The sequence below is a fragment of the Sinocyclocheilus grahami genome, unplaced genomic scaffold (genome assembly GCF_001515645.1).
Source record: "Sinocyclocheilus grahami isolate Dianchi unplaced genomic scaffold, SAMN03320097.WGS_v1.1 scaffold599.1, whole genome shotgun sequence".
Taxonomy (NCBI): domain Eukaryota; kingdom Metazoa; phylum Chordata; class Actinopteri; order Cypriniformes; family Cyprinidae; genus Sinocyclocheilus; species Sinocyclocheilus grahami.
Genome location: NW_015505778.1, coordinates 733,582 through 759,716, shown reverse-complemented (window position 1 = coordinate 759,716; position 26,135 = coordinate 733,582). Strand labels below are relative to the sequence as shown.

At 37.8% G+C, this 26,135-nt stretch overlaps 2 protein-coding genes and 1 long non-coding RNA gene across 4 annotated transcripts in view; 1 reads left to right on the top strand and 2 right to left on the bottom strand.

The window, feature by feature from the left end:
- LOC107557365 (uncharacterized) overlaps nt 1-8,951 on the bottom strand; it is a 24,753-nt gene extending 15,802 nt beyond the window's left edge. Inside the window, exons 1-2 of the long non-coding RNA XR_001605382.1 lie at nt 8,885-8,951; nt 6,992-6,993 (exon numbers count right to left, since the gene is read on the bottom strand). This is a non-coding gene — a long non-coding RNA (uncharacterized lncRNA). The remainder of the gene's footprint in view (nt 1-6,991; nt 6,994-8,884) is intronic.
- Nucleotides 1-11,947, top strand: part of LOC107557364 (cone cGMP-specific 3',5'-cyclic phosphodiesterase subunit alpha'-like) — a 15,103-nt gene extending 3,156 nt beyond the window's left edge. The window contains exons 2-22 of the mRNA XM_016240757.1: nt 1,709-1,861; nt 2,985-3,074; nt 3,151-3,291; nt 3,375-3,449; nt 3,529-3,593; nt 6,976-7,042; nt 7,186-7,233; nt 7,421-7,570; nt 7,652-7,795; nt 7,873-7,938; nt 8,055-8,201; nt 8,857-8,964; nt 9,044-9,153; nt 9,239-9,326; nt 9,409-9,509; nt 9,607-9,714; nt 9,797-9,860; nt 9,957-10,031; nt 10,152-10,235; nt 10,445-10,598; nt 10,962-11,947. Coding sequence (XP_016096243.1) covers nt 1,709-1,861; nt 2,985-3,074; nt 3,151-3,291; nt 3,375-3,449; nt 3,529-3,593; nt 6,976-7,042; nt 7,186-7,233; nt 7,421-7,570; nt 7,652-7,795; nt 7,873-7,938; nt 8,055-8,201; nt 8,857-8,964; nt 9,044-9,153; nt 9,239-9,326; nt 9,409-9,509; nt 9,607-9,714; nt 9,797-9,860; nt 9,957-10,031; nt 10,152-10,235; nt 10,445-10,598; nt 10,962-11,020 — 2,097 coding nt within the window. The 3' untranslated portion in view covers nt 11,021-11,947. The remainder of the gene's footprint in view (nt 1-1,708; nt 1,862-2,984; nt 3,075-3,150; nt 3,292-3,374; nt 3,450-3,528; nt 3,594-6,975; nt 7,043-7,185; nt 7,234-7,420; nt 7,571-7,651; nt 7,796-7,872; nt 7,939-8,054; nt 8,202-8,856; nt 8,965-9,043; nt 9,154-9,238; nt 9,327-9,408; nt 9,510-9,606; nt 9,715-9,796; nt 9,861-9,956; nt 10,032-10,151; nt 10,236-10,444; nt 10,599-10,961) is intronic.
- Nucleotides 11,948-11,958: 11 nt separating this feature from the next.
- fra10ac1 (FRA10A associated CGG repeat 1) lies at nt 11,959-25,240 on the bottom strand. Of its 2 annotated transcripts, none has more exons than XM_016240752.1 (15): nt 25,132-25,240; nt 24,165-24,250; nt 23,007-23,099; nt 22,871-22,916; nt 22,130-22,206; nt 21,866-21,949; nt 21,682-21,766; nt 20,476-20,521; nt 14,955-15,068; nt 14,811-14,853; nt 14,597-14,718; nt 14,240-14,284; nt 13,496-13,583; nt 13,239-13,336; nt 11,959-12,338 (listed from the first exon to the last, which is right to left on the bottom strand). In XM_016240752.1, exons 1-14 carry the CDS (start codon nt 25,168-25,170, stop codon nt 13,294-13,296), a joined length of 1,011 nt encoding a protein of 336 aa, XP_016096238.1. In that variant the 5' UTR covers nt 25,171-25,240; the 3' UTR covers nt 11,959-12,338; nt 13,239-13,293. The 2 variants fall into 2 exon arrangements, with proteins under 2 accessions (XP_016096238.1, XP_016096239.1); XM_016240753.1 differs by having other exon boundaries at nt 13,496-13,577.
- Nucleotides 25,241-26,135: the final 895 nt, after the last annotated feature.

Genomic DNA, 26,135 nt, shown 5'->3' with positions numbered 1-26,135 from the left:
GACTGAGGTGCCCTTGAGCAAGGCACCGAACCCCCATATGCTCCCCGGGCGCCGCAGCATAAATGGCTGCCCACTGCTCTGGGTGTGTGTTCACGGTGTGTGTGTGTTCACTGCTGTGTGTGTGCACTTTGGATGGGTAAATGCAGAGCACTAATTCTGAGTATGGGTCACCATACTTGGCCACATGTCACGTCGCTTAGTCGCTTATATATTAGAAAGTGGGCCAATTTAGTCCCAAGGAGTATTGAAATAGTACACTTACAAGTATACTACTAGTACACTGATATTTGTATACTTGCTACATAAAGTATACTTAAAAATATACTTGAACTTTACTTAAGTATACTTAATAAAATAAACTAGTATACTACTTTTTGGTAAGGGGTGCCATCATCCAGCATATGTGTGTGTGTGTGTGTATTTAAATATATATATAAAGCATAATTAAAGATACATACAATCATATGCTATAAATACCAGCATGGTGTTTAATCATGGCACACTGGTGCGACGTCAGCTTAAGTGTCCGAGACAGGGTTAAATCTATTAACCTTCATTACATAACACAGAAGTGTAAATTTAGGTAGAATTAGTCTCAGTGACAAGAGAACAAATCCAAACGCCTTATCGAAAGAGATCATTTTAATTAATGGCTGCAGCCCTTATTTTGACTGATTAAAAGGTCTAACTAATTGAATAACTGTTCTTAAGTTTCAAGTTTGAAAATATATATGAATAATATGAAATATAATTTATTTCTGTGATGCAAAGCTGAGTTTCCATCAGCCATTACTCCAGTTATAAAGTGTCACATGATCCTACAGAAATCATTTTAATATGCTGATTTATTATTAGAATTATCAATGTTGGTAACAGTTGTGCTGCCAAATATTTTTTCAGGATTCGTTGATGAATAAAAACTTAAAAAGAACAGCATTTATTCAAAATATAAATCTTTTCTAACATTATAGATATTTGCTATCACTTCTTAACAATTTAACACATCCTTGCTGAATAAAAGTTTCAATTAAAAAAAAAAAAAGAAATAATAGAAATGTACTGACCCCAAACTTTTGAACGGTTGTGTATATTGTTAGAAAAGATTTCTATTTGAAATAAATGCTCTTTTTAAAAACTTTTTATTCATCAAAGAATCCTGAAAAAAAAGTATCACAGGTTCCAAAAAAAATATGAAGCAGCACAACAGTTTCCAGCACTGACAATAAATCAGCATATTAGAATGATTTCTGAAGCATCATGTGACTCTGAAGACTGGAGTAATGATGCTGAAAATTCAGCTTTGATCACAGGAATAAATAAAATTTTAATGTATATTAAAATAGAAAAACGTTATTTTACATCGTAATAATATTTCACAATGTTAAATTTTTTCCTGTATTTTTGATCAAATAAATGCAGCTTTGATGAGCATAAGAAACTTTTAAAGAAGATTAAAAATCGTTCTGATCCCAAACTTTTGAACGGTAGTGTCATATAGGCCTAAGCATTTCAAATGTAAAGAAATGATACCCTGAAGCAGCTAGCTTAACATAATGATATTCAAACCATGGGGAATTAATATTAACTCGAAAATCAAAGGTGGAGGAATTAATGGATATTTTGTAGTAAGTAGTTTTTTTAACCAACCTATATTTCAACTAATTTCTCATGAAACAGCAGTACATTAACGAATGTATTTGTATCTTAGAATCCCAGATTCAGTGATTTTGTGGACAAACAGACAGGATACACTACTAAAAACATACTGGCTGCTCCACTCATGAACGGGAAAGACCCACTTGGTGTGGTCATGGCAATAAACAAAGTTGGAGGAAATGAATTCTCCAAAGCAGATGAAGACGTGAGTATTTGAAAAATGACATTGATGTGAAAATCATTATATGTGATACTGACCTCAAATTTGTGCTGAATAGGAGAGATCAGATTATTAGCTGTTTTCAGAGCATGTACATACTACACTAATACTCTGAGAATAGGGAAGTTCACACCACTACTGTAACGATACTGACACAGAGGAACGATATCCTTCAAATCTAATAACTTTTTGATTTCCAGCCAATTAGAATTCACCCGACTTTAAAGAGCACAAGCATTTAAAGTGGCAGACAACAAAACTGCAGCATGCACTTATAATAAACAGAACGTTATGGTGCGTTGGTGTGGATGCTACTATAGATAAAGTTACAGTTATCTATATAGTTATTCTTAGTGTGAACAGACCTTTTTAGAATTTTGTAGTAAGTAGTTTTTTTAACCAACCTATATTTCAACTAATTTCTCATGAAACAGCAGTACATTAACGAATGTATTTGTATCTTAGAATCCCAGATTCAGTGATTTTGTGGACAAACAGACAGGATACACTACTAAAAACATACTGGCTGCTCCACTCATGAACGGGAAAGACCCACTTGGTGTGGTCATGGCAATAAACAAAGTTGGAGGAAATGAATTCTCCAAAGCAGATGAAGACGTGAGTATTTGAAAAATGACATCGATGTGAAAATCATTATATGTGATACTGACCTCAAATTTGTGCTGAATCGGAGAGATCAGATTATTAGCCGTTTTCAGAGCATGTACATACTACACTAATACTCTGAGAATAGGGAAATTCACACCACTACTGTAACGATATTGACACAGAGGAACGATATCCTTCAAATCTAAGAACTTTTTTTTTTCCAGCTGATGAACAATAAAAACATTGACAGCCAATTAGAATTCACCCGACTTTAAAGAGCACAAGCATTTAAAGTGGCAGACAACAAAACTGCAGAATGCACTTATAATAAACAGAGCGTTATGGTGCGTTGGTGTGGATGCTACTATAGTTAAAGTTACAGTTATCTATATAGTTATTCTTAGTGTGAACAGACCTTTTTAGACTGAGATTCCACTGTGTCAGTATAAGAACAGATATTACCATTTTTTAAAATTATTAAGCAAATAATGTTTTTCAGCTCTTCACCAAGTACATCACTTTCGCCACAGTCATTGCCCTACAGCATTACACTTCATACATGTATAACGTGGAATCTAGAAGAAGCCAGGTAATGCTATGGACTACAACACTTAATGGTTGACTGCGATTTGAAACTTGATTCTGACTGTAAACCGCTGCCACAGGTTCTTCAATGGACTGCGAGCAAAGTGTTTGAAGAGTTGACGGACATTGAGCGACAGTTTCACAAGGCTCTGTACACTGTCAGGACCTACCTCCAGTGTGAGAGGTACTCTGTTGGCCTTCTGGACATGACCAAAGAAAAGGTTTGTGACATAGGGTGACCATCCTGCATTTGGTCATAGATCAGCAGTTCATAAAAACACTCAACTTTCCTTTGATTGTTTAGGAGTTCTACGATGAGTGGCCGATTAAATTGGGAGACGTGGAGCCATACAAAGGCCCAAAGACACCTGATGGCAGGGTAACAAATTTGTTTCTCTTTGGTAAACAAGTCAGTATTGCTGTCTAGTATTATTATAACGTCTTATTTCTTCCAACAGGAAATCAACTTCTACAAGATCATTGATTATCTCTTAGAAAGCAAAGAAGAGATCAAAGTCATACCGTAAGCATATTTTATACATATAAAACATGTTCTTTGCTCATATTATGAAAAATCAAATGTCATAAGATATGTATTCTGCCACACATACAGTACACTACATAGGCAAACCTATTTGGACACAATTTTCTAATAGGTTTGGCTATTCCAGAAATGTCAGTGAAGACAAATCTACAGAACAGTACACAAGGCCTGAGCCAAACCTGAACCCAAATGAACACCTTTCACTCTTAAAAATTAAGGTTCTTTATTGGCATCTCTGGTTCCATGGAACTTTTTCAACTGCTCAAAAAGTTCTTTATAGTACCACAAGGTTCTTCAACTGGTGCTAAGTGACCCAAAATGTGCCAAGAAAATATCCCCCACAGCATGACACCACCAGTCTGAACTGTTGATACAAGCCAGGATGGATCCATGCTTACATATCGTTTACGCCAAATTCTGACCCTACCATCGCAGCAGATATTGAGACTCACCAGACCAGGCAGCATTCTAACCCACAGAACTGCCGCTCACTGAATATTTTCTCTCTTTCGGACCATTTTCTATAAACCCTAGAGATGGTTGTGCGTGAAAATAGATCAGCCTTTTCTGAAATTTTCAAACCAGCCAATCTGGCACCAACAACCATACCACGTTCAAAGCCACTTAAATAACCTTTCTTCTCTATTCTGATTCTTGGTTTGAACTTCAGAATCATCAGAATCAGAAAGAGCTTTTTTTTACCAGGTATGTTTACACATATGAGGAATTTGTTTTGGTAACAGAAGCTTCCTCAGCACAAACAGATTACAGTTTTAAAAAACTACACAATATACAAATAGACAATAGATGGCATTTGTGTGTACAGGTATGTTATACAAATGCAAGGAAATTTGAATAAGAAGTATGGTGTGTTAAAGAAATAAATGTATAAATAGTCTGGTGCATTACACATTTATTGCCAAGTTAACTGTTCATGAGATGGATTGCCTGAGGGAAGAAACTGTTCTTATGCCTGGCTGTTCTGGTGCTCAGTGCTCTGGAGTGCTGACCAGATGGCAACAGTTCAAAGAGGAAGTAGCCTGGCTGTGAGGGGTCCAGAATGATTTCGCCAGCTCTTTTACTCACTCTGGATGAGTGCAGTTCTTGGCGAGTGGGGAGGGTTGTACCAGTGATTCTCTTGAAGTCCACTATCATCTCCACTGTTTTGAGCATGTTCAGCTCCAGCTTGTTATAACTGTACCAGACAGACAGCTCTTTAAACTCCTATCTGTAAGGAGACTCGTTTCCGTCCTGAATGAGGCCACACTTGGTGTCGTCTGCAAACTTCATGAGTTTGACAAAGGGATCCTTTGCAGTGCAGTCATTGGTGTAGAGGGAGAAGAACAATGGTGAGAGCACACATCCCTAGGAGGCGCCAGTGCTAATAGTGCGGGTGCTGGATGAGAATTTTCTCAGCCTCACTAGCTGCTACCTGTCTGTCAGGAAGTTAGTGATACACTGACAGATGAAGGTGGGCACAGAGAGCTGCTGGGTAAATTTGGACAGGAGGAGATTTGGGATGATAGTGTTGAAGGCTGAGCTGAAGTCCACGAACAGGATTCTCACATAAGTCCCTAGTCTGTCCAGATCATGCAGGATATAGTGCAGTTCCATGTTGACTGCATCATCCACAGCAAACTCCAGGTGGTCCAGTAAGGGTCCAATGATGTCCTTCAGGTGGGCCAGCACCATTCTTTCAAATGAGATCCATTTCACAGACCCAAAGTGCAGAGGGGGATTGCTGGAGGTGTTAATAGATCGAAGGAAAGAAGGTCAGAATGGGTGTGAGACAGGGTTTTTCAAACCTTCAATAAAACTCATTCAAATCTTCAGCCAGTTGTTGATTCTCTACTGAGCTGGGGGATGGTGTCTTGTAATTGGTGATGTCTTTCAGTCCTTTCCACACTGATGGAGGGTCAATGGCGGAAAAACTGATTTCTCTAGTTTCTCTTAGACACTCTGATCTCCTTTGTCAGTGTGTTTTTGGCCGCCTGTTTATACAAGGCTCTGTCCCCACTCCTGTAGGCATCTTTTTTGGCCTGATGGAGCTGACCGAGTTTTGCAGTGAACCACGGTTTGTTGTTGTTGTAAGTTAAATGAGTCCTGGTAGGGATGCGCATATTCTCACAGAAACTAATGAATGACGTTATTGTCTCTGTGAGCTCGTCCAGATCGGTGGATGCAGCTTCAAAAACACCCCAATCAGTGCAGACGAAGCAGGCTTGTAAAATCCCACTCTGCTTCATTAGTCCAATTTTTAACAGTCATTGTTACAGTTTTAGCTGATTTCAGTTTCTGCCTGTAGGTCGGTATAAAATGAACTAGACAGTGATCAGAGAGCCTCAAAACTGCCCATGGGACAGAGTGATATTCATCTTTTATTGTGGTGTAACAATGATTAAGTATATTACTGTCTCTGGTAGGACATGTAACGTACTGTCTGTATTTTGGCAGTTCACGTGAGAGATTTGCTTTATTAAAGTCCCCGAGAATGATTATAACAGATTCCAGGTATTCTTGCTCTATGTCTGTGATTTGATCAACCAGTTGTTGTAGCGCTGCGCTCACGTGCGCTTGCGGTGGAATGTAAACACTTACGCGAATGAATGAGGAAAAGGAGCAGATCGTACTGACCATGTCTACATGCCTAAATGCATTGAGTTGCTACTATGTGATTGGCTGATTAGCTATTTGCATTAATGAGCAGTTGAACAGGTGTACCTAATAAAGTGGCTGGTGAGTGTATGGGTGTAGTGTTTGGGTGTCCACCATAGACTAAAAAAACATGGACGTAGTGTTCGTGACGTCACCCGTAGGTTTCTAAAGAGCGTTTTTGAAGCTCAAAGTGGGCGGAGCCAGCCGTCGCCATCTTGGCAGCGCGTCACCGCGCGTCACTCCCGGATAATCGAAAATGGGCAAGGAGGCGGGAGCTGGTTGCTGAAACCACGCCCACCTAGCTCGACGGTGGTGACAGCAGCGGCAATCCACCTGCCACTCAAGTGGCCATGCCCTTAATTATGCAGAACTTTAAGGGTTAATATAATTTAAATGGATGAGTTATAAAAAAATTCACCCCCCTCACAGCAAAATTAGCTATATAGACCAATATCATTTTTTGAACCAGGCTGTAAACATGTTTTTTTCTGCTGTAAAGTTGGGCATTTTAACATGGGGAGTCTATGGGATTGACTCCCTTTTGCAGCCAGCCTCTAGAGGCCAGTTGACGAATTACAGTTTAAGTCACTACCGTGTTGGCTTCAAGAGAGAAAGAGTGGGAGGTTGACACTTGGTGTCCACACACCTTTGCCCATATAGCGTACTAGCAAGCCAGCCTCTCTCATTTGAATGTTTCTGCTTCCAGGACCCCTCCTGTAGACCACTGGGCACTTGTTAGTGGCCTCCCCACCTATGTGGCTGAAAATGGTTTTGTAAGTAAAAAAGTATTTTCTTAAAATCCTAGTTTGTCCTAGGTTAAATAACTACTTAAACCAAGTTAAAAGAGCTACTTAATGGGTTAAAACGACTACTTGCTGTATTAATGCTTATGTTGACTTTATTTTTCTTTCTGCAGATTTGTAACATGATGAATGTTGCTGCTGATGAGTACTTTACATTCCAGGTATTGTAAGCAATTCCAGGATAAACCCTCTCAGAGCTCATACTGTTCCTGATCCACACCTGAAATAGCCACAAACCTGTAACCTTCAAACTGAAACAGAAAACAATTTATTTTGGTCATAATTTTGATTAGTTTATCGACAAGGGGAATGTAATCATCACACTTTTTAAATTGCTTTACTTTTCAGAAAGAAGGTGTGGACGAGTCTGGTTTCCTCATCAAAAATGTCCTGTCCCTTCCCATTGTCAACAAGAAAGAAGAAATTGTGGGTGTTGCCACTTTCTTCAATCGGAAAGATGGCAAGCCATTCGATGAGCAGGATGAACAAATTACTGAAGTGAGTCGTTAAATGGTCACCATCCTTTTAGCTCCATTTAATCTTGTGCTGCAACACTGTGTTTTTCTGACTTTGTTTCAGGCCCTAACACAGCTCCTAGGATGGTCTGTACTGAATTGTGACACGTATGACAAACTAAATCGGACGGAATGGAAAAGAGAGATTTCAGCGGAAATGGTTATGTACCAGACCAAAGCCACCCTAGCTGAAGTCCAACAGATTCTGGTGAGGCATCATACAAGCTTATGCTTTAAGAAACTGCAGTCTTTATTATGTTAACTAAACGTTTTTCGTCTCGTTAGAACACGAAAGAGAAGTTTGACATGAACCCTGAGGACTGCGATCAGAAAGAAATGTACAAACTCTTGGTATGACTTTTTTTTTACTCTGAACCAGTATATTCATAGTGAACATATTATTGATCTTAAATGTTTAACATGAAGGATGTTTTGTTTAATATATCTACTTGTATTTTAATACACAGAGAGCCAACATTCCAGTAGCCAAAGATGTCGATCTGCTAGAATTTAGTTTTAGCGACTTTCCTCTCTCTGAGGTTGACCTTATCAAGTGTGGCATTCGCTGTTTCTTTGAACTCGGAGTGGTAGAGAAGTTCAAAGTGCCAGCAGAGGTGAGACTGGACTTTATGAGCATTTCCACAATAATACACTGGGGCGGTCAAACTACTGTATACTTTGAGCTCGAAAAATGTCTTTGAACAGTGCAACGGCCCTGATGTGATGTCATGCTCTGTGGCATCTTATTTAAACATTTAACAAATAATAATACATCCAAAATATAAAAATTTACAATCTACTCCAATTTTCTGCAACACTACAAATTTGCAGCCTTAAAGTTTGGGTGCTTTTAATTCAGAAATCGTCTGTATTGCCGGTCTTCAGCATTCACATGAGTATGGAATGGAAGTGTAGCACAATAACCCCTTAAGGCTAATTTTCCAAGTAGCACTCATCTTATTACTAGAGCCTGTGTTTATTTTTGGCAGGTGATTAGCGATAACCAGACTCACACAGAAAGCTCAGCAGATTTCCACAGAAATCAAATGTCCAACATTCACAAACTTCCATGTATTGCATTTTACATTTTTTATGGAAATATATCTGGGCCTATGAATGCAACTGTTTGGCAACAAATCTGAAGATAAAGAATTACATGTCAACTGTTACTGGACTTTCATGTATTATTTATGCAATCAAGAGCGTGACATTCCTTCAGTTTTGGGGTGAAACTTTTGGGGATTTTAACGCTGTCTACTCTTGCTCCAGGTCCTGACAAGATGGATGTACACCGTACGAAAAGGTTACAGAGATATCACCTACCATAACTGGAGGCACGGATTTAACGTGGGCCAGACCATGTTCTGTCTTCTGCAAGTGAGTCTTTCAGTCCACACATCATATTATTTACCACCAAAGAGGTTGTGATATTGAATATCGTTTGCTTGCCCAAAAGACTGGAAAGCTGAGAAAATACTACTCCGACCTTGATGCCTTTGCGATGGTAGCGGCTGCATTCTGTCACGATATTGACCACAGGGGTACCAACAATCTCTACCAGACAAAGTAATTTAGTATATATATTTTTTACTACTAATATTTTCAGAAAAGGCACAGAAGACATTTTACTCACAATCCATTTCCAATGTAGGAGCGGATCACCACTGGCCAAGCTCCATGGCTCTTCCATATTGGAAAGGCACCATCTTGATTACAGCAAGACGCTGATGGCAGAAGAGGTTTGTTGTGTCGCAAAGCACAAAGTGTTCCAGAGTTTAATATGATAACCAGGTCAACTTAATTTTTTGGGCTCTTTTACAGAACGTTAACATTTTCCAAAGTCTGCAGAAACGCCAGTTTGAGACAGTCCAGCACTTGCATGATGTCTGTATCATTGCGACTGACCTGGCATTGTATTTCAAGTAAGTGCTCAAGAGCATGTGTTCACCTAAAGTAGAGCCACTCTTGAACATATTGTACTGATTGTTTGTTTACATTCCATTTTCTTCCCCAACCCAGAAAAAGGACCATGTTCCAGAAGATCGTTGATGCCACCGAACCAATGGCTGATGAGAAGGAAGCAATTGCCTATGTTGCCAACAATCCCATTAGGAAGGAAATCATTATGTAAGCATCACTTCTCAGTAGAACCCTGCTACTTGAGAACATACTGAATTGAGCGTTTGAAGACGTGTTTGCTTCCAAACAGGGCAATGATGATGACTGGATGTGACTTGTCCGCCATTACAAAGCCATGGGAGGTCCAGAGCAAAGTAGGTGCAACTTTGGTTATGCATAGTCAGGATTATCTAGCATTGGGTTAAAAGATAGTCCACTGTTTATTATCAGCTAAAGACTCTTTTCTAAAGGTGGCTCTCATGGTGGCAGCTGAATTCTGGGAGCAGGGAGACCTGGAGAGGACTGTGCTAGACCAACAGCCCATTGTGAGTTTGTAGAGATATATTTCACCAAGTTTTGCTTTTTGAAAGGTTGCATTCAGTTGGTTGCATTGTGAGAAAACTAGTGCCTGAATGAGAATATGTATCCTTTGAATCTTTTCTCAGCCCATGATGGACAGGAACAAGTCAGATGAACTTCCGAAGATGCAGTGTGGTTTCATTGACTTTGTGTGCTCGTTTGTGTACAAGGTAAATCCATCCAGCTGTCAAGCTGGAATAAATTTAGCTTTTACACAACACAGACATGCGTGGAAGCAGAAAATGGGGCATTTGTCCATAATGGCCTCTCCTGGAATGTAAAAACAACATTGCTTAAATGTTCTGACAGGGAATGATGGATCGGCAGTTACTGGTGGGCTTGTGAATGCTTGCAGTAACAGGCCTCTTTTCTCATACAGGAATTTTCAAGGTTCCACAAAGAGATCACTCCCATGTTTGATGGCCTGAACAACAACAGGGTCCACTGGAAGGAATTGGCTGATATTCACCAAGTAAAAGTAGACGCTTTGGAGAATGAACGAAAGCGACTAGAAGAGGAGCAGGCTAAAAAATGTAAGTCGGACCCATTAGCTGACTTTTTTTTTGGTCCGTTTTGGCACACAGGGAGAGCAGATTAAGGAAAGGAAATGATGAGGGAAATGGATCAGAAAATGACAAGGGATGCCCACTACACTCTCAGAAAAAAGATACAGAAGCTGTCACTGGGGTGGTATACCTTTGTACCTTATTTATCCCTAAAGGGTGCATAATAGTACCCAAATGGTATATATTTGCACTTTTTGAAAGGGTACCTTTTTTCTGAGTGTTAATGGGACACCCTGTGCTAATCTGACCTATAGCCTTGGGGAATGTGCATGACATAACCTTGCAGTAACTTGATTTTCTCTTTTCTATTTTTTTTTTCCTTCACTGAAGCCGCTGGTGAGGATGGAGGTGGAGAGGGAGGAAAGTCCAAAACCTGCACCATATTTTAAACATCATCTGACAAATATTCAGAGCCACAGAAAAGCCTGGGCCAGTATGTAGATGGAGGTGAAACGTGCTCCTAGGATCACTACATTTTCACCAGCTTTCTGTCTCATTTCCTCGGATGTACCTTCTCCAAGTGAAAATGTAGGCATTCACCAGAAATGGAAGAACTGTACCTGTCAGATGTTCTTTCTGATGGGGTGCCCGCCTAGTGCACCATTGTAGACAATTTCAAGCTTGTACCTAATCAATGAATTTACCTCGACTGTATCGTTTAACAACTAACTACGCCGGAGGAAGTACTGCATATGCAACTACTACATTTACCTCACAGTGGTGGCCGAAACACGACTCGGCAAATGTTTAATGTGCTGTAGTTCACAGAGCTTACTTGGAGTATGGCTTTTGAGTCCTTAACAGTTTTCAAGACTGTTGTATGTCATTTAAACAGCAAAAACATTAAGAATTAGAGCAATATGCATGAATAACTTTCTTACCAGTTGCTAATTTCTCAAAATATCAAACTCCTCGAATGATTCCAGAATCACGTGAATTAGCTTCTCTGAAAACTGATCATAGAAGCATCTAATTTGATGTTTATTCTTTTGATGAATTCACTAAATCACACTGGTGACGTGTGTAAAGTCTAACACCAAATGGGAATTGCAAAAATACTGACTGTTTTCAAACATGTTTTCTCAACACACCCCTCATTTGTAATTGGTCAAACAAACAGATAGCCCCACCCCCAAACAAACACCATTGGTGTTGCTGTTGTCGGGTTGCTTAATGTTTGAACAGACCCAGCATTACACTTTTTTTTGTAAAATCAACTTACAAATGGCTCTCTTATAGCTGTCTCTACATATTAAACTGGGCTGAAAGCATTTTAACTTCACATAAAATTACACACTTTGCCTTTAAACTACTGAAAACACGACCTCTCCTGACTTTTTCTATCATGCAGCGGATTACCTAATAAAACTGGATCATCCCCAGGTAAAGAGGCTCTGGTAATTGGCTGACAGCCAAGACAAACCACTTCTCTATCTGTAGGTCTTTCAATATAAAACCAAATGCTTCATGTTGAATGTTTATAACACCAGACCACACCAACTGTCATTTTATGTTTCGTGGAAACACAGAAATGCATCATAAATGCAATCACAGGGGAACTTCCACATATTAGACATGCTGAATAACAGAGCAGAGTGAACAAAAGGCTTTCTGACCCCATCTGACTGATTCTTCATTGATTGGCTGGCAGCCACCATCGGGTACGCTTGACAGTCTACCGTGACCATGTGAGTTTGACCTGAGAGCCTGACGTGAGGGGTATAAAACAGAAAGTCTGTCCATTTCAAAAAGCCTGTGATAATGCATTTGTGATTTCAAGGCAAAAGGGACAACAGCACGTCTGTCATTCTGGGTCAGATGATACAAACATTGATAGTGTCTGACTTTAAACTCAGTTAAGTTGCTATGGGCTCCCAAAATATTGTTATGGACTGCTGTACTTACAGAAACTCAAATATCTCTTTGTGGTAAATATCTGAGCTCACCAAACTTTAAAAGAAAACACTTCAATAAAAAAGCACTTAAATATACTGATAAACACAGCAGGCCTCATTCATATAAAATCTGAACAGAACAAATATTTGCGCAAGTCAGTTGTAAAACTATTATGTCAGTTATTGCATTGAACACAATGTATATATTAAAATTATCTATGATTTTACATGCGCTTTACACGTTAATTAATTAATTTCTATGCAATTACATCAATTGTAAACATACATGTATACATACAGTATATATATATATATATATATACAGAATACATTTTCGTATACTTGTAATTAAATTTTTTATATGTGTGTGTGTGTTTATACACATTCTGTTCAATGCAACAACTGACGTAATACTTTTATAAATGACTTGTACAGAAATATATATACAGTATATATATTATATATGTCTTGTATACAGATATATATATAGTATATATATATATATATATATATATATATATATATACACATACACAAATTATGGTAATGTTTTATTATGAATAAGGCCAAATGTGTTTTACAAACACATGTATACAATTCTTCATATGCAAATTTTTATGCTTGAATGAGACACAGTAGAAATTATTACAAAAAATTTAAATAATAATCAACAAATTGTAATCAAACTATTCTTCTCAAAAACAAAACTAACCGGTATAAAAAGAAAACAGTAGGCATGAGATTCTTTTGGATCTTCCTTCCTCGACTCAGAGAAACATGTCTTCAAAATACTCATCAAACTCTTCCTCCCTGAAAAAGAATCGGACGCATCAGGTTTGTCAGTTAACTGTGATTTAAAAAGACATTTCCAGTGTTCAAGAGCTTTCGAGACACATTTCCCACATTTGTGTACACATATACTCTGCATTGTAGTAAAATACATTATAACGACGCATAAACGGATCTCACCGTGACTTCTCCTCCACAGTGGGCGCTGGACCCCTCCAGTGGTCTGATTCTGAAGGACCCTCTTCCTCTTCTTCTTCACTCTCTGCATCTAGAAAATACACCACATTAGACTCACATATATCTAAGCACACTACTAGCAGGATGTAAGCCTTATAAAGGTATTGTAGTAAAAGAACTACTCCGTGTGGGGTGAGTTACATGCCCACATGCAATATTGCAGCAACGTTCCTTGATGATTACGCCTAGTTCCTAGCCATATCGGCCTAGAAAATTGCAACTTTTCATTTTCCGTCGGTCTTAGTACACGATGTAACTACAGAAGAGTCGTTTATATTTAAAATCCTATTTTAAAAAAGTTTTAAATAGGAAAAATATAGAAACTGTTTGGTCATTTTTGAGCGAGATGCTAACGGTCTAATCAGATTCAATGATCTATGCTAAGCTACAGCTGAAAGTGCTACCGCCAGACCCGGAGACCGGCTGAATGGATTTGAAAACGGTAAAACTCAACTGTTTAACTCTAGGGGAGTTGGAAAATGAGCCTATTTTAAAAAATAGTGGAGTGTTCCTTTAAGGTCAGGGATTTAAATGACCTCATCCAACATCTGCTTCAACATGGGCTTCTCTGAATACAGGAGTTTCCGGAGTTGTTTCAGTGGTCTGAACATACGGAGTACATTCTCTGCCTGAGGGTGCTAGATGACGGCCATTAGTCATTTTTGGTGAAAAAAGGGGTATGTATACCTTTATCTGAACCCTGGGACTCTTCCGAATTTGAAGATGAGTATTCTGTACAGAAATAAATGTGGTTTATTTAACAAGCATGTTTGGGCAACATAAACCATTAATTGAAACCAGGTTTTCATCCCCATTTAGTTCCCAAATGATTAGTATTTTACAAATGGGCTTAATCTTCTTTAGGACAACAACCTTTCTGTGTAAAAGTCATTGACATGCTCTCTAAAGTTCTTTAACTAGAGTACAAAACACCACCACAAAAACAAGTCAAAGTTTAGCATAGACATACAATGAAATGCTTTCCCAACAATTCCACGTCTTGGAAATGTTTGGGATCTTGATTTGCATTGAAAACGTGCTTGCCTTTGCGCCTCTTTTTGTGTTTGCGTTTGTCTTTGCGCTTCTGCTTTCTGGATTTCTTTGAGACTGACTTGTCCAGATTCTCTTTCGACTGCGGTCTCTTCTTTACCGTTACTTCCTTTCTCCTGGAACAGATAGCCCAGTTTAAGAGTCAAGGTCTCCAGGTCTAAGAATATCTGAACATGTAATTGTGTTTGTAATGGCTGAATGATCTTACTTGTGATGATAGTTTAGTTTGAAGGAACACTCTGGACACAGACCTTGAAAATATCATGACAATATATAAATATTTGAAAAGGCTGAAACAAATTCATTCGATTTTATCTGTCGGCCACGTGGTCGGTGCGGCTCTGGCACTTACGCAGCTTCACCAAGGCGTTCCTCTTCTCCCCCTGCTCCACATAGGCAAAATTCACCTCCCAGCTCTTCAGACCCTCCTTATTCTCACAGCGCTTGTTTCCACAATGGAACTGGCCTGTGTAATTCAAGATATCCACATGTGAAATACAGTGAACATACACGACAGATATGATGACCAGGCCCAAACAGAAGCAGCACCATTAACTCTGCAGAATTCAAACACTTATCATTTACAGAATACTGCATATCTGTATAACATTCAGGTCCCAATTAATGTACACTAAAAAATGCTGGGTTCAATTCAACCCAGTGCTGGGTAAAATAGGGACAAACCCAGCAATTGGGCTGTTTTGACCCAGCGGTTGGGTTAAATGTTCAACCCAACCTTCTGGGTAGTAACCCAACCGCTGGGTCAAAACAACCCAATTGCTGGGTTTGTCCCTATTTTACCCAGCACTGGGTTGTATTTAACCCAGCCTTTTTTAGAGTGTATATTAGGCCACATTTAGACCTAGTATTAACATCTCAAGGTGGTCTCCAGTGATCCTATTGCTTATGATCAAACGCGTCTAGTAATCTGAAATATGAAACCACATTTGGAGGTGTTCTGAAACATTCATTTCATATTGATAGTGTATAAGGTGTCTTGATGTGTCCCAAACAACTATTAAGGACCGCCTACTTACCTATCAATCCAATTCCATTTAACCAATCAGATGATGGATCGTTTACTATTATGTCAAGTTTTGGCCAACCCAGTGCTGGGTAAAATAGGGACAAACCCAGCAATTGGGCTGTTTTGACCCAGCGGTTGGGTTAAATGTTCAACCCAACCTTCTGGGTAGTAACCCAACCGCTGGGTCAAAACAACCCAATTGCTGGGTTTGTCCCTATTTTACCCAGCACTGGGTTGTATTTAACCCAGCCTTTTTTAGAGTGTATATTAGGCCACATTTAGACCTAGTATTAACATCTCAAGGTGGTCTCCAGTGATCCTATTGCTTATGATCAAACGCGTCTAGTAATCTGAAATATGAAACCACATTTGGAGGTGTTCTGAAACATTCATTTCATATTGATAGTGTATAAGGTGTCTTGATGTGTCCCAAACAACTATTAAGGACCGCCTACTTACCTATCAATCCAATTCCATTTAACCAATCAGATGATGGATCGTTTACTATTATGTCAAGTTTTGGCTCACTGAATCAGGGTTAATGGCTTCCACACCATTCTTATTTACCTATAATTACCCTCTGGTTTTAGGGGTAAGTTATGGTTAGGGTTATGTTTAGATGGCGATAGGATAATGTTTGCACAGCAATGTTGTCAGGATCAACAAAATACACAAGAATATTTGGTAACACTTCAGATTAAGGAACACATAATCACTGTTAACTAAGTGTTTACCCTCAATAAACTCCTAATTATTTGTTTATTGATAGACATTAAGGTAGCTGTTGTAGTAGGTATGTTTAGGTATTAGATAGGGTTAAAAGATCTAGAATATGGTCAAGCAGAATAAGGCATTAAAGTACTAATAAACAGCCAATATGCTAGTAATATGCATTCCAATAAGCAACTAGTTAATCGTGAATAGTGGATATTCGGGTAGTTTGGGAATACAAAATATTCTCAACTTTATTCTGATGTTAGAAAATGAAGGATTTTGTTCTTAAGAATGTTTTGTGAATCCAGCCCCTAGATTAAACTGATTCAGCCTGATGAAAATACATGTACAATATATAGCCAGTGGGAAGCTAAATGGAGAACAGGCTGTAACTGCTGCACATGATATCGCTACCGTTACTGACAAGAAATGGTTCAAGAGATAGACAAACAGCGAAAGCCACTCTCCTCGCATGACCTTAGCCTGGCCAACATTTCACCTCAGATATCAGCGGGCTGACATTAGCTCCAGCAGGCTTACAAGGGGATACTCCAGATTGGAGCCAAGGGAAAAGTGCGTCATCAGGGAGTTTTTCTGCCAGGCTTCCCACACTTCTGACAGTGTGTCGTCTGGATCGGCTTTGGTCTGTACCTGATCGCCCTGAGCCCACGCACACTTCTGCTGAAAGTGAACTGCTAAAAGTATGGATGCATATTTCTGCTATGGAGAAAACAAACGAACAACAAAATAAAGGTAATTGTAACTTTTTATCTTACGCTTGAGACTTTTTTCCTCACATTTCTGGGTTTAGATCTCACAATTCTGACTTATTTTCTCACAATATTAAGGAAATTGTGAAATATAAAGTCAGAATAGTGAGGAAAAAACTCACAATTCAGAGAAAAGTCATTGCGAGTTAAAAAAGTCACAAATACTTTTTTTTTTGTGATGGAAAAAATGTAACGTAAACTCAGAATTCTGAAAAAAAAGTTCAAATTGCAAGATAAAAAGTTGCAATTGCCTTTTTTTAATACCATGGTGGAATAAAAACAACAACAAAAACAACAGAATCTCAACTGCGAGATATTAACTCAGAACTGGAAAATATAAACTCACAATTCTGAGAAAAAAGATAGATATATCTTGCGAGATAAAAAGTCACAGTTACCTTTTAATTCCATGCAATTGTGAGGGGGAAAAAAAATCAGAATTGCAGAAATATAAACTCTCAATTTTGCATTATTCCATGGCAGAAAAACAAACAAACAAAAGTCATTGTGAGATATAAACTCAGAGTTCGAAAATATAAACTCACAGTTCTCAGAAAAGTCAGAATTGGGAGATAAAAAGTCACAATTATCTTTTTTTTATAGTATTTTTTTAATATAGTTTTTTTTTTTTTTAGTATTACAAAAAAAAAAAATAGCGAGATGCAAACTTATAATTACGAGTTTATAACTATAGCAAATGTAAGATTTAAAAGTGCAATTCTCAGAAAAAAGGTTTGGACTGAAAAAAAAAATGCACATGCGGATAACGAGACGCACAATTACCCCGTCTCTCTGATGACGTACATGCCACTCCAACCTCTCCAATTAAGCTCGCGTGAGCAGCACTGAAGCTGTTAAAGCCAGTGAAGCTGACAAACTGCGTCAAAACGCATCAGGGTTAACCCTTATTAGGAGTCTCAGGGATGCCCTCATTATGCTAAACTGTGAAATGACCAGCAGATGGGAACTCCTCATGACAAACTCCTAAAGGGACCTGTTAAAATGTCCCTCAGCAGTAGAAACAGAAAGTGCTGGTAACAAAACATATATGATTTTCACATTTGCTTGAGAAACTGTGAGTGGTGTTTACTAATGCAAAACATGCCACTATGTGCAAGGATGAAATCTTCAACAAACTCTCCTCATTAAGCTGTAGACCTAATGGTGCTCCGGTTACATTGCCAAGTTTAATGTTAAAGTATGTACAATAGTAATAGTGATACTTAAAGTGCAGTGGTTCTCAACCTTTTTGACTCCAAGGCCCCACATATTTCTAGTACTCCTGCCGACAAAGATGCTTTTTACTTTTTTTTTAACTTACAGAAACTAGGAGTTACAGTATATTAAAAAACATTGAAATAAAATAAATGTAAAAAAAATAATAATAATTTAATTCTGTTATTCCAGAAGTTTCAGAAACTAAATTTCCCAGTAGTTTTGTGAAGACGTGATTTTTTTTCCCCCCCGCAAATACCATTTCCTCGAACTTCACATAATTAGAAAAATTGATCATTTCATTCATTTCAATGGAACAGATTTACAAATTACACATATATTTTACATATATATTACACATATATTAGACATTTCCTCATATATTTAGGTTTTCCAATACTGTGGAAACCCTGATTCTTAAATAAAAGTTGCTAAGGTAACAAATTAAAATAGAAAATATTTTAAGAAATAAATATTTGAGCTGTTTTACCTTATTTTAAAACGTGTCTTTTTCAAATAATCTTCAAATAGAAAAATGCATGACATTGCAAAATGCATTTGCTCTGAAAAAATAAAAATAAAAAAAAGTAAACAGGACACATACTACCGTACGGGATAATATAAATGATTAACAATTACACTAAAATTAAAAAATAAATGCTAATTAATTAAAACTATAATAGAATATAAATACAGTAATTCTAAAATAACACTGGTCCAGAATAGGAGTTTGTGTAAGTGTGTGTGTGTGTCATGTTGCATCACGCCACCAGCTTGTGGTGGTTCATCTGCGGCTCAGGGTGCGAGAGATGCCTGACAGCAGATGGGCTGTGACTCATGATAAGTGTGACAGTGTACGATCATTTCATCAATCATTTAAAGGCCTCTTCATTGATTTGTTTGTGTAATTCCGCTGATTGTTACACATACTTCACCCTTGTTTGCTTACCAAGATAGCTTAACCGTGAACCACGACCCAGAGACAACAGCATTCAAATTCATTGCTTTTCGTTATGACACAGGCAAACCCACCACTTTACAACTGGGTCGCTGTCATATTATAATCTATATGCCAAGCAATAATAATCTGCAATTAATTCGTCTGTTAAGACTAAATAAACAAACTTCATACTTTCGAACATTTTGAAGAAAACTTGTTTAAATGAAATGAAAGTGTAATCAAATGTGCCTATTTCAATGGGGAAACAAGTGCATTCGGCTGTGAACACTGGATTCTTAAAGCTGCAGTCCGTAAATATTTTGTGTTCAAATTTTTTTTAATTTATATAATAAGCAAGTACACCATGAATCCATTTTCCAAACCGTGTTTTTGGCTTGTCCTGAGACCTGAATCACTACGGTACACCTATAATAAGTGTTTATATTCGGACTATTTAGACCGGTTCGGATAGGTACCGCTGCGGAGTAGCCCAGGACCTGCGTGAGTCGCCATAGACATAAACAGAGAGAAGTAGCTCCGGCTGCAATGTTCTTCCGCAAGACGCACGCAGTTCTGTTTGTTAACTGCTAGAGTTACAAAAGTTACGTACTGCAGCTTTAACTAACTGATCAATTCACTTATATGTTGAATATTTATTATGCAAATGAACTACTGTTTTTGCAATGCAAACTATATCTGGCTGAGATGGGCCGGTAGAGCTGTTCTTTCAGTCCCAGTCCATCCCTGGTTTGGTCAGATGACAGTGTTACTTTACACATGGTAAAACTTTATCACCACCTAGTGATTGAGGACGTTATTGTTTTGGTATTGCTCTGAATTTCATTATGCAATCAGAATACTTGATGTATGTGAACATATTAATGTTGTTGGTAACACTTTAGTTTAGGCACCAATTTTCACTATTAACTAGTTGCATATTAGCATGCATATTGGCTGTTTATTGGTACGTATAAAGTACATATTAATGCCTTATTCTGCATGACCATATTTTAAATCCCTTAATCTGACGCCATACCTAAACTGAACAACTACTATGCTAACTATTAATAAGCAGCAAATTAGGTGTTTATTGAGAAAAAGTCACAGTTAATAGTTAGTTAATAGTGAGAATTGGTCCCTAAACTAAAGTGTGACCATATTATTTTTTATATACAAGTATAGAAGAATAGAAATGTTCTTGAATTACCTTTTCCAGATATTACTTCATTTTCTACGCGCCACCTAAATCCAAACTAACAGAAAAGTTCTAATTCAGTAAATCTGAAATGATAGAGCATTTAAGATATTAAAAAAAATAACACGTTGAGAAAAGAATTTAGCATAAGAAACATGTAATCCTATAGAGCCTGTATCATATTTGATGTGTGAATTTCTAAGGCTTCTAAATGATCAAAACTATACTAACTATACTATACTATATGTGACCCTGGAGCGCAAAACCAGTCATAAGGGTCAATTTTTCAAAATGAATAAGTAAGCTTTCCATTGTTGTATGTTTGTTAGGACTGGACAATATTTGGCCGAGACCCTGGAGCACAAAACCAGTCATAAGGGTCAATTTTTCAAAATGAATAAGTAAGCTTTCCATTGTTGTATGTTTGTTAGGACAGGACCTATATTTGGCCGAGATACAACTATTTGAATATTACTTCATTTTCTACGCGCCACCTAAATCCAAACTAACAGAAAAGTTCTAATTCAGTAAATCTGAAATGATAGAGCATTTAAGATATTAAAAAAAATAACACGTTGAGAAAAGAATTTAGCATAAGAAACATGTAATCCTATAGAGCCTGTATCATATTTGATGTGTGAATTTCTAAGGCTTCTAAATGATCAACATGATCAAAACTATACTATACTATATGTGACCCTGGAGCGCAAAACCAGTCATAAGGGTCAATTTTTCAAAATGAATAAGTAAGCTTTCCATTGTTGTATGTTTGTTAGGACTGGACAATATTTGGCCGAGATACAACTATTTGAAAATCTGGAATCTGAGGGTGCAAAAAAAATCTAAATATTGAGGAAATCGCCTTTAAAGTTGCAATGCATATTACTAATCAAAAATTAAGTTTTGATATATTTACAGTAGGAAATTTACTAAATATCTTCATGGAACATGATCTTTACTTAATATCCTAATGATTTCTGGCATAAAAGAAAAATAAATAAAACAAAAATCATTTTGATGTATTTTTGGCTATTGCTACAAATATACCCCAGCGACTTAACACTGCTTTTGTGCTCCAAAGTGTGATGTTTCAAATACAATACAAAACAAAACACATATTATGCAAAAGTTTTTGTCTAAAGGTTCAATAAACTGTTCCATTTCGAATCATATCATTTCATACGTCAGGCGTTACAAGGTTAAAAAGACAAGACAGACCTTATTTTCTTTGTATCTGCTGAGGTCAGCGATACAGTACTCCTTGAAGAGCTTATCGTAGTATTTCTTTGCGAGCTCTTTCTCCCTGAACATTTCAGAAGCTTTATCTTAAGGTGACTGTGCAGAGGTCAAGAACAATATTCAAGATTAAAATGAACCCCAAACAGAGAAAAGCGGACATTACCATGTCATATCCTCCTCATCCTCCTCTCTCCACAGGAAACGGTGGTTCTCTCTCACCACATCCAGATCTGTCTTATCTTTAGACCTGCAGATGGAAACACACAGCTCCAATCAGCATCTATCAAAGCAGCTAACCTGAAATGGAATTAAAGCTGAAGTGTGTAAATTCTGCACCAGTTACCTGAACACATCATGTGTTTAATTTGCACACAAATATAATGATTGATAGTATTTCTACAGAAGCCAGACAAAGTAAACTGCTCACATGGATCGCCTGAAGTCCTCAATCTTTCCTCCATAGTACAGAATGTAATCGCTGACAAACTTCTTATGACGCTCAAACTTACAAAATGCTGTTAAGGATGTTTTACCACTCAAACGAAATGACGAGGAAAAGATTATTAAAACTACTGGGCAAACTTCACTAAAAATGCACTTTCAACACTCTATGTATTTTAAACTCAATACAAATTGTGACCCTGGACCACAAAACCAGTCATAAGAGTCCATTTTTTTTAATAAATAAGCTTTCCATTGATGTATGGTTTGTTAGGATAGGACAATATTTGGCCGAGATACAACTATTTGAAAATCTGGAATCTGAGGGTGCACAAAAATCTAAATATTGAGAAAATCACCTTTAAAGTTGTCCAAATGAAGTTCTTAGCCATGCATATTACTTATCAAAAATTAAGTTTTAATATATTTACAGTAGGAAATTTACAAAATATCTTCATGGAACATGATCTTTACTTAATATCCTAATGATTTTTGGCATAAAAGAAAAATCGATAATTTTGACCCATACAATGTATTTTTGGCTATTGCTACAAATATACCCCAGCGACTTAAGACTGCTTTTGTGCTCCAGGGTCACAATTAAATAGTCTCATTCAGTCTCTAGAGTTGGAAACATAGAATGCAAAATGAACTGTAAAGAAATAGAAAGCCATTTAAAAACTGCCACTGTCACAACATGTGTTGAAAATAGCCATTGACAGGATACAGCGTTCATTGATATCAGGTGTTGCCGTCGGTTTCTGGCTTCCTCTCTGTCAGGAAAAAATCAACACTGATTTCAGTACACACACATACTGGACTTTATGGACTATTTTGCTATTTTTGATGGATGTGACCTGTACCTGTCCCATTCATGGGCAGCAACATTTTTATGGGCCACTTTGGTGTGTTTTCCTTTCTGGAATGGCTTCTGTAACAGCTCGTCTTTACCTTCCCTAAAACCAAACACACACAAGACGACCAGCACTTAAAGTGAAAGCGCCGACAATTAGTGCTAATTGCATTCTTTCTAATGATATGCGGTTATTTTGCATTCAAATTCGTTTTACAGATATTCAAAAATCCTTCCTTTTCCTCATTAAATACCCCTTAAAACTTAAAGGAATAGTTCACCCAAATGAAAATTTGCTGGAAATGTACTCACCCTCAGGCCATGCAAGATATGAACAGATTTGTAGAAATTGAACATTACATCACTTTCACCAAAGGATGCTCTGCAGTGAATGGGTGCCGTCAGAATGAGAGTCCAAACAGCTGATAAAAACATCATGATAATCCACAAGCAATCCACACCACTCCAGTCTATTTATTAACATCTTGTGAAGCAAAAAGTTGCATGATTGCAATAAACAAATTCATAATTAAGATTTTTTTACTTAAACTGTCTCTTCTGGCTAACATTTCCGAGTCCATAATCCATAATAGCGCTTCCTCCCGTGAAAAAGTCCATCCCCTGTTGTCCTCTCATATCAAAATCTAACAACACATTTGTTTTGTGTTGAACTCTTTTCGCTTGCAAACGGTGTTTGATCTGTGCATATTTCTCTCCTGATTCAAACGAGAGGACTTTTTGTCCACTGGATAAAGCAATATTATGGATAGAGGACTGTATGAAGTTAAAAATGTCTTAATGATGGATTTGTTACTTAAAAACATGCAGCTTTTCACTTCACAAGACAACTGATGGACTGGAGTGGTGTGGATTATTGTAATGTTTTTATCAGCTGTTTGGACTCTCATTCTGACGGCACCCATTCACTGCAAGTGATGGAATGCTACATTTCTCCAAATCTGATGAAGAAACAAACTCATCTACATCTTGGATGGCCTGAGGGTGAGTAAATGTTCAGCATTCAGCAAATACATTTTTAACTATTCCTTTAATGTAGCAAGGTACTACATGGACTACATATTTGAAAATATGGTATTACCATGGTCCCCAAAAATATGACACCAAAAACCATGGTATGTTTTGTTAAAGATATAAAACAAACTCTCACCTATTCTCACCATATTTGGACTGCCCTCCTCCAACACCACCATCATCATCACTGAAATCTGAGTCATACCCTCCTCCTCCATGGACCTAAAACAGAACACAACGCAGCATTATCTTATTTCACATTTCTTTAAAGCCTTCCTGTTCTTGCTTATATTGTTCTAAATGATGTCTGAAACTTTGTACTGTGAGCACTTCTTGCATATGTAAAATGATACTTTTTAGCAAGAAAAAGGCCTTTTAGAATCGTTGTAAAAACGTCCACCTTCAGTTTATGATATACATGTCTTTTTGTTGTGACATCTTGATAAACATTAGAACAAATTCTATTTTCAGCTTAGGTTTACTTACTTATCCTTACATCATTTTTTTTTTTAGAAAAGTCATATTAAAATGTAAATATCAAATATGATACAACAGGCCTTTGAGGAATGTTTATTTGTTCATCTCTCGGATTGCATTATATGTTTGCCCCCACAATAAAATCATTTGTTTGATCATAAAACAAAGCATAAAATATGATCTTATTTAAACATATTACTGGGAAAAATAGAGTGACAACTGATATTTATATGGATTTTATTCAAGTTGCCTGCTATACTGTTATAAAGATCTCATTGATTTACATTACAAGCTATCAGAATTGCATCTTACTTTTATATAAACATCAGCAAATGCATTTTTCCTCAGGTGGAGCACCATATTCTCACTATATCATACTATATGAGAAATAAAATGTCAATATCATGCAACACATATGTCAGGCTTTACAGTGTTAACTGACAAGAGCACAAGCAAATCTGTTCTGGGATTAATACCGTGAAAAATAACGCGCCATGGATGATCGGTGTGCGATATGAGACAAAAAATAAAGTATACTTTCAAGTCATGCGTGGCAAGCGGTCGCAGCATTACAACGCAAACAGTTCAATCAAATCTCCCGTGCATGACTTGTGATTCATAACTACCTTCACAAGGTCTAGAGCAGTTTTATCCACGCCGCTCATCTGTGTTTGTATGCAGCTGAATCTAAAAGACGGGCGCGCAGTGATGACGTATGCACCACGTGACCAAAACAAAGGCAGTCGCGTTCTCCAAACGCACTTGGGTCTTGTGCTCAGTGTTGCCACGTCCACGTTTTCCCGGGTTGTTTTTCATGTCCGCGGGTTAAAGCGAGCCCGACAACGTGATATTTAGCTCCTGGAGTGTAGATTTTACCAGGGAGAATCCGCCAAAACGTGTTTTTTAACCCCCGGAACGCGATTTCTCAAAACTCACGTTTGAATCATCAGTGGCAACGAAAAACACAGCGGCCTAGCGTGAGGGGAAGGCCGGGATAGAGTGAGCTGAGGCGGGCTAAACTCCACTTCGTCCACGGTGAAAGTTGATGTATTCCCTCAGCGACCAGCACGGATCAGCTCCAGGCATGACGAAGCGGATATCGTCCTCTTTTGGAAGACCAAACAAAGTAGTTTCGCTTTCACAACGAAGCACACAGCGCCTTCACGACATGGCTGCAGCGTCAACAATACTACAGCGAGAATAAAAGTTATGCCTTCTTTCTTTGCGTGAACATTTGGGCGGCGTTATGCAAATCTGCCCACATAGTGATGTAGACATGTGGGGGCGTGTTAGAACGAGCCGTTTTAGGTAGGCGTGGCTGACTCTTAACTTTTATAAAGAATATCTCTTTGGATTTGAGACTTTAGTCTTTGCAACTTTACAGATCTTCTTTATGCACCAAGAGCTTGTAACACTCCAAAGAGAAAGGAAAAATTGAAATCGCATCATATGACCCCTTTAAGGCTGATTCTGTTGTCTCAGTTTGTGTGAATGTCATGTTACGGTGCATTCGGAAGAATTGTTATTTACATGCTTTAAAAATAAAACAAGAGGGCTTAATGTGAATGTGTTACAGATAAAATATAAAAGTGGGGAAATTGCCAGAACTTGCGTGTGATTTTAGTTGCCT

Excerpts from the sequence above, each read along its gene's own strand:
- fra10ac1 (XM_016240752.1), bottom strand. The coding sequence starts at position 25,170 with ATGAGCGGCGTGGATAAAACTGCTCTAGACCTTGTGAAG. Across the intron at positions 22,207-22,870 it reads ACCTGATATCAATGAACGCT|TTTGAGCGTCATAAGAAGTT; the intron begins GTATCCTGTCAA and ends GCATTTTGTAAG. Across the intron at positions 14,854-14,954 it reads GAACGCCTTGGTGAAGCTGC|GTCTGTGTCCAGAGTGTTCC; the intron begins GTAAGTGCCAGA and ends GATATTTTCAAG.